The sequence below is a fragment of the Thermobia domestica genome, chromosome 3 (genome assembly GCF_964235325.1).
Source record: "Thermobia domestica chromosome 3, izTheDome1.hap1.1, whole genome shotgun sequence".
In the NCBI taxonomy this organism is placed as follows: Eukaryota; Metazoa; Arthropoda; class Insecta; order Zygentoma; family Lepismatidae; genus Thermobia; species Thermobia domestica.
Genome location: NC_137456.1, coordinates 11295605 through 11311785, shown reverse-complemented (window position 1 = coordinate 11311785; position 16181 = coordinate 11295605). Strand labels below are relative to the sequence as shown.

The 16181-nt window shown below is 35.3% G+C and overlaps 1 protein-coding gene across 6 annotated transcripts in view; it reads left to right on the top strand.

Annotated features, from left to right (window-relative positions):
• nuf (rab11 family-interacting protein nuf) overlaps positions 1 to 16181 on the top strand; it is a 417911-nt gene that overhangs the window by 263679 nt on the left and 138051 nt on the right. The window contains exon 1 of one of the 6 annotated variants that reach the window (XM_081754031.1): positions 419 to 872. The exons of the other annotated variants lie outside the window; for them this stretch is intronic. Within the exon in view, the coding sequence (XP_081610157.1) occupies positions 803 to 872 (70 nt within the window). The 5' untranslated portion in view covers positions 419 to 802. Of the gene's footprint in view, positions 1 to 418; positions 873 to 16181 lie in introns of those variants that run through there. 6 annotated transcript variants of the gene reach the window in all.

The window sequence follows — 16181 nt, the reverse complement described above, 5'->3', positions numbered from 1 at the left end:
AAATTGTATGAACGGTTAAAAATTGTTTCTACAATAGCTGCTAAATATAACATAGATATGTATTTCAAATATGCATGCATTGTTTATCATTAAAAAGAAAAAGAAGAATCTAATTGGAATCGAGGAAGAAAGAAACGATAACAGAAAATATTCCCAAAGATAACAATCTTTTCCCAGAGTACTTTCACCACATCATTAAGAGATATTTATCTCAGAGAATCTTGCATTCTTTTTGTGAAGTCCATTGTGGTAATTTGCTATATATTTTTCTACACAGATGCCACTGCACTCGTAGAGAAAGAGAGAGAGAGAGAGAGCATACCATTAAAAAAACACTGTTTGCTATTGGTGGAAATCACAGTTTCTTTTGTTTCCTCTTCTTGATGTAGATTTCTAGATATAATTATTAAATACGAACAAGATTAACGAATTTTATTCATTATGTCATAGCCATCAGAGAAGAAAGAGAAACATAGTTTCTTGTGATTTAATAATAACTGTTATCGTATGTGGTTGGTGAACTCACGAGATATGGCAGAAGAGCCGAGCTGTTGAATTTTCGGTTCAGGAACCTGATTTTGAGATCCTGACACCGTTGCAGTGATAGTTTATGATTTTAACGTCACGGTCATGAAAACTCCAGTTTCATCAAGTGTGAAAACAAACGAGTTCTGTGGTTGCATTTCACCTGGCTTTTTGGTCTCGTGAAGTTGCTGTGTGCAGTGTGTTATGTATAGTTCGCAGTGAAATTTGATGGTAATTTTACTTAACGAATTCGTACTTGTTGTGTGTGGGGACAAAAATGAAGAATTTTGTAGTTCCAAAACGGCCAACGTTACGTACACCAAGTCAAGCTACCACCTGCGGTAAATGTAAGTATTTCTATTCGTAATATTTCTAGGTTTTTGGCTTCAGAGCCCGACATACTAAAAATAATACAAAGTTTATCATCTTTCTTTTGCTTGTTTTTGATAATGAAATGCAACTTACCACAATCATAGATAATGTTATTTTACAACAGAAAATATGAATCTGAAGAATTTTTAGTGTTGCCATGCATAGAAATTACAGTGTTGCCAGAATAACAATTCCCCCAAAATCTAAGTTACAGCAGAAACTAGAGGAACGAACTTAAGAGTCTTCATCCCGGCGAAATTAAAATACCGCTAATTTTACAGTAATTATGTGATGTCTTCAAATAGATAAAAGATAATTGAAATATGGAACAAGAACACCCTAGACAATATTATTGTGCATGAGGTACCGTTACCACAAGTCACCTAGTAGGTTTCCGTTTTCAGCCGTTTAGAAACGCGAAAATAAATGCCGATTTTCAAAATGGATCGAAATCGAAAGCAGATAAGTGAGACGTGATAACGGTTTCTCATGTAAAATAATATTGTCTAGGGCGCTCTTGTTCCATATTTCAATTATCTTTTATCTATTTGAAGATATCACATAATTACTGTAAAATTAGCGGTGTTTTAATTTCGCCGGGATGAAGACTCTTAACTGCATTTCATTACGTATCATGTTGTTTTGGTATCCTGTGAACTACTTTTTAAATAACATCATTATTTAATTTTAATAACTTTATGTTAAAACTATTTTGTTTGTTACAATCTAAGTATAACTATTATTTAGAAAATAGTTCACAGGATTCCAAGACAACATGATAAGTAATCAAATTCTGTTGAGTTCATTCCTCTAGTCGTTGCCTTAACTTAGATTTTGAAGGAAATGTTATTCTGGCAACACTGTAATTTCTATAGATGGCAACACTAATCATTCTTCAGGTACATATTTTCTGTTGTAGAATAACATTTTCTATGATTGTGGTAAGTTGCATTTCATTATCTCATTTCACTTATGAAAAACAAGCAAAAGAAAAATGGTAAATTTGGTATTTTTAATGTCAGGCTCTTAAGAGACATTGGAAGAAAGAAAGAAATATATATAATCAGGGCTGTAGTCAGCAGTTTAAAACAGGATAAATGGGAGTTCTACGAATAATGGAGAATGGAATGGCCAATAGAGAATGCTGGAACAAACGATTAGCCAATCAAGATGTTCAAAACAATTCGCAGATACCCCAAAAATGGCTGCTATCTCATTTGTCATATAACTTTGCTCTGGATATAGAATGAAGTAGCAGATCATATAGGATTAATAGCGAAGTCCTATCCTAGCGTGTAAGTTGAAGCCATGTCGCACATTTTAGTTGACTTAATGTAATCACCACTCTGAAGAGTAGTGTGGCTCAGTGCAAGAGCGATCATCTCTGCTGCGACAGGTCCGTGATTCAATCCCAGGCTATGATTCATATAACCACAATCATATTATATAACAGTTTTTTTTTAGAGGTCTGAAGGCGTATATCCTCGGCAGCTTACTTTCAGGGTTAAAAAATTCTACATCAATATTATCAAGCAGAGCTACTAAATTTATCATATGCAAAAAATGGCAGAAAATTTGGCGGAATAAATTTTGGTACAATATCGCTGTGAAAATAACTAGGTACCTTTAGCAGGAACATAAGAATAAAAAGTGATTATAATGTTTTGCGTTGGATTGAACTCTCCTTGGTTCATATGCATACTATATCGTTTAGAAATTTCTACTCGATCTTATTCGTAATCCAATAAGAATAATTACATTTTATAGTCCACAACAGTATTTCTTCCAGATATGTTTTTGCGGGGGGCGGAGAGTTCTAAGAGTGGCCCCACGGAAGAGACTAAAATAATACCTCTATAATATAACAATAAATAGAATAGTACCAGCAGTGTGCCCCCCCTGTACATTTTTTCTGAAAGAAACACTATACGAATCTACAATGTACTTTTCCCTTCATTGTGTTATTCTTCGAATACAGAGTTCAGGTTTGTGTATTTATTCAAGGAAAAATTGAAGTGCTTGCCAATTGCTTTTATGAAGAATTCGTGTATTATGTGTATAACAAGGAGAAATCGTAATATAATATTGTTTCCGGATCAGCTATCACCAGATATAAGTCCATTTTGAGGAATGAAATATATTATGAATCGTGACACAGAGAAGACATTAATCAAATGTGACAATTTTATCCTCTCAACATTCGATTGTTGAATTAATCAAATTTTAACTACTCTAAAATTCCCTGTAATAGAAGAAATTCTGAGAACTATAAATGCGATGTGCTTCCGTTAAATTTCATTAAGCTCTCTTGCGCCGCCTATACAGCCTGCTGCAAGCTATGTCCCCAGGGTTGCTAACTAAGATTATTATTATTATTATTATTATTATTATTATTATTATTATTATTATTATTATTATTATTATTATTATTATTATTATTATTTAAAGGATCTATTATTATCGGTTATTTAGGGAGAAATAATTTTTAAGGGAATTCCTGAAAAAATTATCTTCTTTTTCAATGTCAAAATCCTTTAATGTTTTATACATTCTTTTGAGCTTATAAACAGTGGCAGATCTAGCCAGGGTCCGTGGGAGCGTAGGCCCCCCGAGTTTTTTTTCAATGTCGAAAATAAATTAAAGTATTTTTGAAAGTTTATAGTAAATTTATGATATATCTACCATAGTCTGGTTTTTGATTGGCCCTCCAGTGTTTAACTTCTACATCCGCCATTGCTTATAAACTAATTTTACCTAGAAGAAGTTCCATAGTTTCTTTTTCTTATTACTTTGCTTAATTCTCAGGTGTATTTGAGATTTTAAAACAAAACAAAAAAGTATGTAGTTTCATTTTAAAATTTAAGGCTTCCGGTGGAATTTACAGATAGTTGTGGAGAGACACAGGCCTGCAACCAGCCACAGAGGTTTGGGGAGGCCATGAATATGTTAGGAGGGGCCAAGTCATTAAAAAATCTCTTACAAATAGCTAAATTGTGTTTTTTGTATTAATAATAGCATTTTGTGTTAAGATCTGGAGGGGCCACGGAAAGTATAGGGGGGACCAGGCCTCTCCTAGCTCCCCTCTGGCTGCGGACCTGGACAGGCATGTAGGTAGGAATTTATTTTAGGAGAAGTCAAAAATCTTTAGGGGTTCGAATTCAATACAAGAATAAAATTATAGAAACATTTTTAAATTCCATTCTAAAATAGGCGGTTCATCCAGAAAGTTTTGTTTGGAAGGATCGAAGCTAGTGGCGTATTTAGGGGGGAGGGGCTTCCGGGCTTAAGCCCCACTTCCCCGAAATCTTACTTACTATAGTAAAGTATATGCAATATCTTGCTGAATTTTCACATTTTCAGGCAAAGCCCCCCCCCCGAAAATTAGCAAAGCCCCTCCCGAAACAAAATCGTAAATACGCCACTGGTCGAAGCTTTGGGGAGAGGGATCTAATACTAGAAGCCACTACGTCTATGTAATATTGAACTGGTATTATTATGCACCCGTAAAGACGATAAGTAATTGTAAAATACTTCCACCTATATTTTTGTTAGGAGAGTTCTAAGCTTTGGGGAGGAGGCTCTAATACTAAAAGCCACTACATCTATGTAGTATTGAACGGGTATTATTCTGCACCCGTAAAGACGATAAGTAATTATAAAATACTTCCACTTATATTTTTGTTAGGAGAGTTCTAAGCTTTGGGGAGGAGGCTCTAATACTAAAAGCCACTACATCTATGTAGTATTGAACGGGTATTATTCTGCACCCGTAAAAACGATAAGTAATTATAAAATACTTCCACTTATATTTTTGTTAGGAGAGTTCTAAGCTTTGGGGAGGAGGCTCTAATACTAAAAGCCACTACATCTATGTAGTATTGAACGGGTATTATTCTGCACCCGTAAAGACGATAAGTAATTGTAAAATACTTCCACTCATATTTTTGTTAGGAGAGTTCTAAGCTTTGGGGAGGAGGCTCTAATACTACAAGCCACTACGTCTATGTAGTATTGAACGGGTATTATTCTGCAACCGTAAAGACGATAAGTAATTATAAAATACTTCCACTTATATTTTTGTTAGGAGAGTTCTAAGCTTTGGGGAGGAGGCTCTAATACTAAAAGCCACTACATCTATGTAGTATTGAACGGGTATTATTCTGCACCCGTAAAGACGATAAGTAATTATAAAATACTTCCACTTATATTTTTGTTAGGAGAGTTCTAAGCTTTGGGGAGGAGGCTCTAATACTAAAAGCCACTACATCTATGTAGTATTGAACGGGTATTATTCTGCACCCGTAAAGACGATAAGTAATTATAAAATACTTCCACTTATATTTTTGTTAGGAGAGTTCTAAGCTTTGGGGAGGAGGCTCTAATACTAAAAGCCACTACATCTATGTAGTATTGAACGGGTATTATTCTGCACCCGTAAAGACGATAAGTAATTATAAAATACTTCCACTTATATTTTTGTTAGGAGAGTTCTAAGCTTTGGGGAGGAGGCTCTAATACTAAAAGCCACTACATCTATGTAGTATTGAACGGGTATTATTCTGCACCCGTAAAGACGATAAGTAATTATAAAATACTTCCACTTATATTTTTGTTAGGAGAGTTCTAAGCTTTGGGGAGGAGGCTCTAATACTAAAAGCCACTACATCTATGTAGTATTGAACGGGTATTATTCTGCACCCGTAAAGACGATAAGTAATTATAAAATACTTCCACTTATATTTTTGTTAGGAGAGTTCTAAGCTTTGGGGAGGAGGCTCTAATACTAAAAGCCACTACATCTATGTAGTATTGAACGGGTATTATTCTGCACCCGTAAAGACGATAAGTAATTATAAAATACTTCCACTTATATTTTTGTTAGGAGAGTTCTAAGCTTTGGGGAGGAGGCTCTAATACTAAAAGCCACTACATCTATGTAGTATTGAACGGGTATTATTCTGCACCCGTAAAGACGATAAGTAATTATAAAATACTTCCACTTATATTTTTGTTAGGAGAGTTCTAAGCTTTGGGGAGGAGGCTCTAATACTAAAAGCCACTACATCTATGTAGTATTGAACGGGTATTATTCTGCACCCGTAAAGACGATAAGTAATTATAAAATACTTCCACTTATATTTTTGTTAGGAGAGTTCTAAGCTTTGGGGAGGAGGCTCTAATACTAAAAGCCACTACATCTATGTAGTATTGAACGGGTATTATTCTGCACCCGTAAAGACGATAAGTAATTATAAAATACTTCCACTTATATTTTTGTTAGGAGAGTTCTAAGCTTTGGGGAGGAGGCTCTAATACTAAAAGCCACTACATCTATGTAGTATTGAACGGGTATTATTCTGCACCCGTAAAGACGATAAGTAATTATAAAATACTTCCACTTATATTTTTGTTAGGAGAGTTCTAAGCTTTGGGGAGGAGGCTCTAATACTAAAAGCCACTACATCTATGTAGTATTGAACGGGTATTATTCTGCACCCGTAAAGACGATAAGTAATTATAAAATACTTCCACTTATATTTTTGTTAGGAGAGTTCTAAGCTTTGGGGAGGAGGCTCTAATACTAAAAGCCACTACATCTATGTAGTATTGAACGGGTATTATTCTGCACCCGTAAAGACGATAAGTAATTATAAAATACTTCCACTTATATTTTTGTTAGGAGAGTTCTAAGCTTTGGGGAGGAGGCTCTAATACTAAAAGCCACTACATCTATGTAGTATTGAACGGGTATTATTCTGCACCCGTAAAGACGATAAGTAATTATAAAATACTTCCACTTATATTTTCGGAAAAGAATGATAGAATTAGATTGGTGTTGTAAGAGAAAGAGTACAGATGAAGTGTAAAAATCATATTTTAATGCTATATCAATCATTTTCCTGTTAAGAGTCTTCATCCCGGCGAAATTAAAATACCGCTAATTTTACATTAATTATGTGATATCTTCAAATAAATAAAAGATAATCGAAATATGGAACAAGAGCGTCCTAGACAATATCATTTTACATGAGAAACTGTTATCAAGACTCACTTATCTGCTTTCGATTTCGAGCCACTTTGAAAATCGGCATTTATTTTCGCGTTTCTAAACAGCTGAAAACATAAAGCCACTAGGTGACTTGTGATAGCGGTATCTCACGTAAAATAATATTGTCTAGGGTGCTCTTGTTCCATATTTCAATTATCTTTTATCTATTTGAAGATATCACATAATTACTGTAAAATTAGTGGTATTTTAATTTCGCCAGAATGAAGACTCTTAAGTGAGCATAGTTTTATAGAGAAAATATACAAATGTATGTTGAATCAGGTCCGAGGCCGGTGGAGCCCTCCCGTGGGTTCGTCTCTGCCCTAAAATTTAGAGAAAATTCGGGATTTCTAGGAGTTTTCGGACCCCAAGGCCGTAACTTATGGGAGGCAGGAGTGACAAATGCCCTCAGGGATGCTCCCCGCTGTTCAAAGGGGGCCCACTTTAAAACACAAATTTCTTCTCCATATACGATACAAAGATGAAATGAAGTATAAATGTAGAGAACAGGTTCACTATATTACATAAACAAAACAGCACTCAAAGGGTAAGGAAAACAAAAATGAGTCGTGGGTCCATTTCAATAAAAAAAAAATGTCTACTATTAGGAGCCCTAGAAATAATGCTTATTCGTATGGATTAGAGATTTGTCGTTATTGTCCCCTTAATTTGTCATGTATGGAACAGGCCCAGGGGCGTGCGGGAGAGCCCACAAAGAGTAAGAGAGGCATGGAAAGAAGGGGCCTATTTTCGAATTTTGTGGGAGGACCCAAAACAACTTTTTCTAGGGGACCCAAATATTAATGCTTGCCCTTCCCCCCCCCCCCCAGAAAAATCTAAGTTACGGTGCTGTCAGACCCCCAGGATCCACTCTTTGCGTACGTTCCTAGTTACTTTCCGGAGTTTTCTCCACTGCTAATTACTTCGTGAAATTCTAACAGCTTAGTAAAAAAAAAATCTACATTGTACGTTATTTTATCTTAATTGGATTAATTAATAAATCTTTTTTTAAAATGTGACAACGATGCACTTAGATAATTAACTTCACTCCGCCATCCATACATCACTACCTTGGCTTATACGTTGTGGAACGTTTGATTAAGTTGCATTGCAAACTATGTTCCAAGGTTGAATAATTATGCAAGAAGGAAAAGAAGATGGCGGACGCGTGTTTTAAAGTTTGTCTTCTTTATAAAAGTGCACGTGACGATAGCATACGTCACGTTCCGTCTGCAAAGAAATTATTTCTTTGTTCTTGTGTATGGAAAGTTATAATGATACATTGCAAATAACAGACAACTAATTAACGAGAGGCCTTCGCTTTATATCAAAGTACGTTGAACTTTTTTAGATAACTTTCTTTTTTTAAATAAATATTCTTATAGGAAACGTTTAAAGTATGTTGGTTCTTTTCATTATTTGTTTATGCTTGTTTATGTTGAGTGTAGGATCAACTTTCAGGTACATGATCTCGTACGCAGGATCGGCCCTAGGCAATTTGCCCCCCCCCCCATGCAATCGCATCATTTGCCGTCTCCCTCTTTCTTCAGAATGAGGAAATCTTTAAAAGCCACGAAATTAAGTATACTACCTCACCATTAACAACAAAGGGGAGGGAGTGTACTCGCACTCAGAAAGGCCTGAATACTATAAATAAAATCCCGTTGTGTCAGTTTTTTCATTAAATACTAATCTATTAAGTTTATGAAAGATAAAGCCAACACACCTGCAGAGGAAAGACGGTAATTCTTTGTATATAATTCAATATCGAGCTTCGATCTCAATATATCAGTTTGCAATTCCGGTGCAACTACTTCTTTTATCTTTATTTCTTGATTTTCCTTCTACATCTGTTAAATAATAATAATTAAAAAAAAGTTTCCACCTTCAATGATAAAGAACTTGTTTATGATAAAGACAAAGCTAGTTTTATTATCAAAACTGTGATAACTAACAAAATGAAACAGGTGTTCGCTACTGTTGGAGAATTGAGTTCTTGTATTTGACAACAATCAAGTAATTCATGCTGGGATTTGTTTGACCATTTGCTTTAGCACTGTCCATGTGATCTTGAAATAGTGCGACCTAAACATGATTTATGCATATAGCATTCAAATAGATGGTCAGCCTAGTAAATTTAACTACCATCATCATGAAGTCTCTTTCCAACAAGAAATATTTATTTTAAATAATATAGTTGTGACAGATTTTGGCGCCTCGTGCAAAAGCACGTGTTGCACATATGGTCCAGATCGTTAAAAATATTTGTTCCAAATTAACAGTATAATTTTACTGTAAGCAATAGCATTAGGCTCAGTGGTGTAATTAAGTACTACTACTACTACTACTACTACTATTACTACTATCTATTCCAGCTTCTATAATGGCTCAGTGGTAGAGCGCTTACCTCTGATCCTCGGGGTTCCTGGTTCGAACCCCGGTCAAGTATGTTTGTGCTGCGTAACATCATCATTCACTTGCTTTAATCATCGTCTCCCTTCGCCTACAGAGCATAATCATGGGACGTTAAACTGAAAGATTTCATTTGCTATTGCAGCCAAATTGAATTCTTGGCTGGATGTGTAAAGTGAGGTACTGTATATCCGAAAATTTGATTTCATTATAAATGAAATTTAAAAGTGTGCTTTTTGGACAACAAAACCCACGAAACCACTAGTTACTTCGAGATCTAGTCTATTTCCTTCGAAACCAACGGCAATACACCAGTACGGAAGAATATGGGCTTTCTTCGCTGCTAGGTAACTCAATTTTTCATCATTTCGGAGATACCTCTCTTTACACTGTCATCCGAGAATTTTCTTACTTGTATTTATTTAATTATTTTATGACAGCAGTTTTTCATTGCTCAGGGTTTCTTTAAAAGTGTTTGGCAAGTACATTGTGTTGTTGTTAGGACACCCATATTCCGAAATGTTAGCTCTATCTGCTGTTTGTGAAAGAACACTCGTTGCTTCAGTTGACAGAAAACAGGCACACGTCGAGGTTGCAATGTGAAAAAGACCAAAGACAACTCGAAAAGTGGGTGGATTTTTCGCAGCGTTGCCAGTAATTACTGTTTGCCATATATAGTAAATTTGCTTTTGGTTAAAAGTTTTAAGAAGTTACCTTTTCATTCAAACTGAAAACGCCTTATTTTGTTGAGTTCATTATCAGGAGCTTAGACTTTTTTTTTTTCTCAGCACATGAGCTAATATGAAATAAACCATCCCCTGGAATCATCGTTAGACGTAAAATTACAGAGACAAGAATGGAGCCTGTATCGTCTCGAAAAATGGTGTGAATTTGATGTCTTATATCAGAATGTGTATATGTTTCTATTAAAAAGAGCTACGTCTTGTCTCAACCTATGGTCAAGGCTGACTCCTTGACACTATATGAAGTTTGAACGCTTAATATCGGAGCAATTGACGCGTACAAGTGAATGGCCGGGTAATGAACCCATAATCACAGTTCTCGTATCTCTAATTCTTATTCTCAACTTATTCCTCTGCTGCAGATCTCAGTTTCCAATTTGCCATAGCGCCTTTTGAACCACAGGGGAAAGAAACTTACCACCCTATCCTTACTTGCTGGTTCAGTGCCATTATCTAACTACATTATGGTGAGTGGGCTAGAACCTGCCTCCGAGTTGAAGATTAAAGCGTAGGTGTCCGTCCACTAGCTTCTGCAAACATTTGGCAATATCTATTACTGACTTTAGTGAGGAAGTCCAGTGGGTGAGCACATGCCAAATGAAACCCTCGATCCAGAGTTTGTGGTTTGCTACGATAAGCTCCATAGTCAGCACCAGTAGCGTACGCAGAAATTTTTTTCGGGTGGGGTCCAAACTCAATATGAGGATATTATATATTAAAATTTCTAAAATTGCCCCTAAAATTAGGCTAAATTTACACAAAAGCCGAAATTTCGGGGGGGCCCGGACCTCCAGGACCCACCCCCTGCGTACGTCCCTGGTCAGCACAGTCCCACAAGAACTCGCGAAAGATCAGGAGGCCACTCATTACGGTCACGACATCCTAGTCAACAGCCTCCTAGAAAATGCTCTTCAAGCAAAACAAGAGACGGAATGAGGATGGGCATTGTATTGCATAAATAAATAAAATGATAAGACTTCATCCTAGTGAGCAAAACATACCTCGTTCCTTCGCATGAATGTCCACTGAACCAATATTTCATGTTCCTTTTGTCTGAGAGTGGAGTTCTTGAAGTAACTGTCATCAGTTTGGAATGATAATCCTAATAGTAGTTGCATACACGCTTCGGCTCTGCATCTGTCCTACTGAACGCTACGCTTCGTACCGTGAGCTCGTTCACGCAGACTTAAACGTTAGGCCATTTTGAGCTATAGTATCTCCTGCTTCTGAAAGGACAAACATAATATAATGCATGGCTAAATTTTACTATTTACGAATTAAAATACAGCGTAGACCTTAAATCGCTTATGGCAGTTTTTCAGTTTTAATTGACTAAAGTACAGTACAATTGACATAAACAATACAATATGGTGTGGCTCGTGATAATACGTGAATAATAAGTAGTTTGTGAATAATACGTTGCAATGGAGCGATTTTCAAAAGATTTAAATCTTGTTGCATTTGTTATTAAGTTTATAATGAATAGAAAGTTATCAAACAATGAACGCGTGCAAGTACTTTAGTAATGATTTCATGACCACAATCACCCATATATGAGTTATTTGTACGGTATACGTTTTCCTAACACACTTCTATCCGGACTAGAAATTTGTAACTTGAATTAAAAGTTTGAACAGACTGGGTCAGTAACGAATCATTCCAGAGACTTAAGTACAGTATAAACTATCATCCAATAATATGAGTGATCAGTGGCGTATTTAAGGGTGGCTCCGGGCTTAAGCTCCCCGAAATATTATTTACTACTTTAAAGGAAATGAAATATCTTGTAGAATTTTCACATTTCCAGGAATAAAGTTAGCAAAGCCCCCCGAAACAAAATCGTAAATACGCCATTGTCAGTGATATACTATGTTTTGTGCTTTAAAGATAACGTGTGCATTGAAAGTGATATTACATAGAATATAAAAAGAAAAGAAAAATTGTGTATTTTACTAAGAAGCCAAGCAGGTTATGCTCCGAAAATAACCCTAATTTATATGGATTTAGTTCCTGGTTATATATATAAGAGGAATCTTTTTATTTACTTCTATCATTTAGTTTGTGTGTACAGTATAATGTGCCAATAAGCGAATCACGATGTGCACGCCACCTAGCGTGCATCTGACCTTAACTAACACAGCGGGGGCGTCCGCGAGATCGTTAAATGTGTATTGCCTACTTTTTCTTACACAAGGTCATGCAGTGCTTATTACTGAGGAAAAAACTGCTCACGTAATGTAGAACATGTAACAAAGAGTCTGATAGTATTTATATCAGGTTTCAAACACAATTTTATACTCAGTTTCCTCGTGAAAATCTATTAAAGTGATTTAATAAATATTTTTAGTTTATGAACCAGTTTATGAACACTTTGACAGATGGTTAAATAACATGGACCAGAATAACTTCGATTGATAACAATAAAGTAAGTTATATTTTATTTAAAATGTTAAAATAGATAAATGACTTATGTAACACAATGACAAATGGTACGATAGATAACAATTATCACACGATGACAAATGTTACAATAGACACGTAACATAATTAACATATATTGAACAATGTTACAATAGACAGATAACATATCCAACAAATGATGACAAATATTTCAATAGGTAAATAACTTATCTAACATTATTTTCATCAATAGACATAATAAATCTAACAGATAATTACAAATGTTGTGATAGATAGATAACTTAATTAACGCATAGTGAGAAATGTGACAATATATACCATATCTAATAGGTGATAACAAATGTTACAATAGACATATAACATTTACCAAATGATGACAAATGTTACAGTAGATAGACAACTTATCTAGCAGATGATGAGAAATGTTACAATAGATAGGCAACTTATCTAACAGATGATAACAAATGTTACAATAGACGTATAATATATTTAACATGATGACAAATGTTACAGTAGAAATATAACATATTTAATAGTTAATGACAAATGTTTCACAGCATGTTACAATAGATAGATAACTTATCTAAAAGTTCACAAATGTTTCAATAGGTAGATAACTTATCTACCAGATGATGTATGTTACAATAGATAACTTACCTAAAAGATTATGACAAATGTTTCAATAGGTAGATAACTTGTCTAAAAATGTTGACAAATGTTTCAATAAATAGGTAACTTGTCTACCAGATGATGATGTATGTTACAACAGATAAATAACTTACCTAAAAGATGATGACAAATGTTTCAATAAATAGATAATTTATCTACTAAATGATGATGTAAGTTACAAATGAAAATGAAATGAAATTTTTCAGTTTTACGTCCCACGGTTATGCCGGTTAGGCTAAATGAGATGTAAGTTACATTAGATAGATTACTTATCTAACAGATTATGATATATTATATAGAAGATAGATTAACATATCGATGAATAGATTATTCACTTGCCTTAATCATCTCTCTCTCTTAACCTAAATGGTATAAGCCTAATCATAGAACGTTAAACTGACATATTTCATTTCATATTTCTTTTTATCCCTCAGATTAGGAATCATGTCGCGAGGCGGTTAGAATCTTTCAGGATCGAATATGGTTCGCGAGAAGTAGTTTACCCATCACTGCCGCTAAACGATGTAAACTAGCACATAAATATCATTAATAATGGAGCTCTTTTGGTAATGATAATGTGCTAAAAGGTTCTTCTTCAGCCCATTGTTGTAGGTATGATTTTTGAAGAAAGCGTTCCCACCATCTTTCTTATATTATATATAACACATTCTTCAGTACCCATTGTTTCTAGGTCGTTAATTTTTTTTATAAAGAAACAATCGTTCGCTATATTTTTTTAAAACTGTGTCGTTCCTTTTTTATGACTTTTACCTTGAAAGAATCTCTTTACGTTCTCTCGTGTAACTCTTCTTCAGTTTTACAACAACTTGTGTATTTTTATACCCAGACCCTTCACTTGTTTGTTGGAATTGTTTAAGGATTGTTGGTTAACCAACAGCCAATCATACAAAGCAACAACGCCTGCATTATTACGTCAAATGTAAGTACTTATATGACTTGTAGTACACAGGTGTTATTATTGCAGCATGTTGCCAGATTTTCGTGAACGTAAAAACAAGTACAGCACCAGTGTCATAGTGTACACCACGGGAAGAAGTTTAGTTTTTCTTCATTAAGAAACTAAATTTTATCTAACCTAGACCTGTACATTAAGATAAATGTTTAGATTTGTCGAGTAGAAAATAATTTAGTTTCAAGTTAACTTATTCCACAGATTAGTATTTTGTATCCTGACAACTATACTAACCTGCTAATCTCAGCAGCACTGCGAGTAGTCTATCAAGGAAGGATTGTATCCATAATTACTTCCATAGGAATCATGGGGAACCGTTTTTGATTGTTAATATCTTGTTATCAATTGTTCCCATTTTATGTTCCTAGTGTACATACATAGGCATAACAGATGGCAGAACTACTCATGCCAATGCCAGAAAATTCATACGATTACAAAAACTATTTCCATAAAGGATTACAGGAAATATAATTTGTAGTTCGTTTCTTTGCTATAAATATCAAATATAATGTGTCAAGCTTTGCTCGTAGCAAAAAAAAAAAAAAAAAAAAAAAATCACTGTCAGGTATTAGATGTTTATGGAAAACTAGAAAGCAGATAGTTTGGTGTTGAAATAGCACACCGACAGTGATAGACAAATTTTTGTACTGCTTAGAATGGAGCTACATTATCGTACCTGTTGTTTACATTAAGCTACTGTGCCATATTTTCTAGAAAAATTCATAGATCTGATATACATATTGAAAAATGTTAATGGCACATACTACTTCAACCTCTAAAAGCACTACTTTATGATTTCTCTCCTTCAATACCTGTATCGTACACTGTAGAATTAGATCTTTTAGGAGGGTAGTTCTAAAAGTTCTCGGTCTCACACTAAAATTACGCACCACTGGTAATAAGCCGTTCATGGCATACAGTGCTATCTATAGTAGAAATAATGTATTCGTTTCAACTGTCTATTGTGCTGCCAAAATGTCTTGAGCCGTGACAAAAATGGGAACTAAAGCTCACACCCCGACACACCCACGCGCTGAGCCAATAAGGGTTCAGCAGCTGCTAAGCAAGAGAGCCTTAGCGAAAAAGAATGGAATTCCTTCAGCCGATAGCAGCGCCTGAAACGAAAGACTAGGTGTCAAGTCAATGTGGTATATTTATAGTTGGCTCAATTCGTTGGAGGTATAGTGGTCGCAAAGTGTCGTGAAGCTTGACGTAGATCTATGAAATTCACCATCCAATAGAACGCGAGCGTGTGCCCCAGTCGCTAATTTCCCCACCCATGAAATGTTATCAGTGTCGTCTCTCGCGCTATACGGAGAACATCTCCTGAGATTGCGCTGCTGTCCGATTAGCGCTAAGTTTCGTTTTGTTCTTATTGTTGTTCTCGTTGTTTTATATTTTTGCTATTATTATTGTTACATTTAATTCGAATAAATGTTAATGTTCGTGTTATAGTTCTTTAACTGCTGTTTTTTTTTCCTGCTAGTTCGCCATATCCTCTAAGTTTGACAACATTGTTAGTGCATTTCTGTTCTTTCACATTTTCTCAAGTGTGCGTTCGGAAGGCAGTTCCACGAATCGTTCCGAATTCGCCCGATGTATCACATGTGAGGCAAAGCAGTACTATGATTGGTGTAGAGCCGAGGCTTCACGAGTCGTAGCGGTCACTCTTAGTCATTTGAATTAGTCGCTGCGACAAAGCTGAATCGCGATCTTCGAACACTGGATTACAATGCTCCTGCTCACATACGGGTGTTATTGATGAAGGATGTAGAGAAAGCCTACGGCTTTGAGGATATTCAGCAGCACCCACCATACAGCCCAGATTTAGTTAGCGCCAAGTAATCTCCAAACTGAAGAAAGACATTCGACAATATATTTTTTTAAAAGACAACAATGAATTTAATGACCCCCGTTATAAGCCATTTTGGAGATGACTATTTTTCCACGGCGGTACATATGTTACTCAAAAGATGTGAAAAGTATATTGAAGTCAAGGGAGATTATCAGTGGCGTA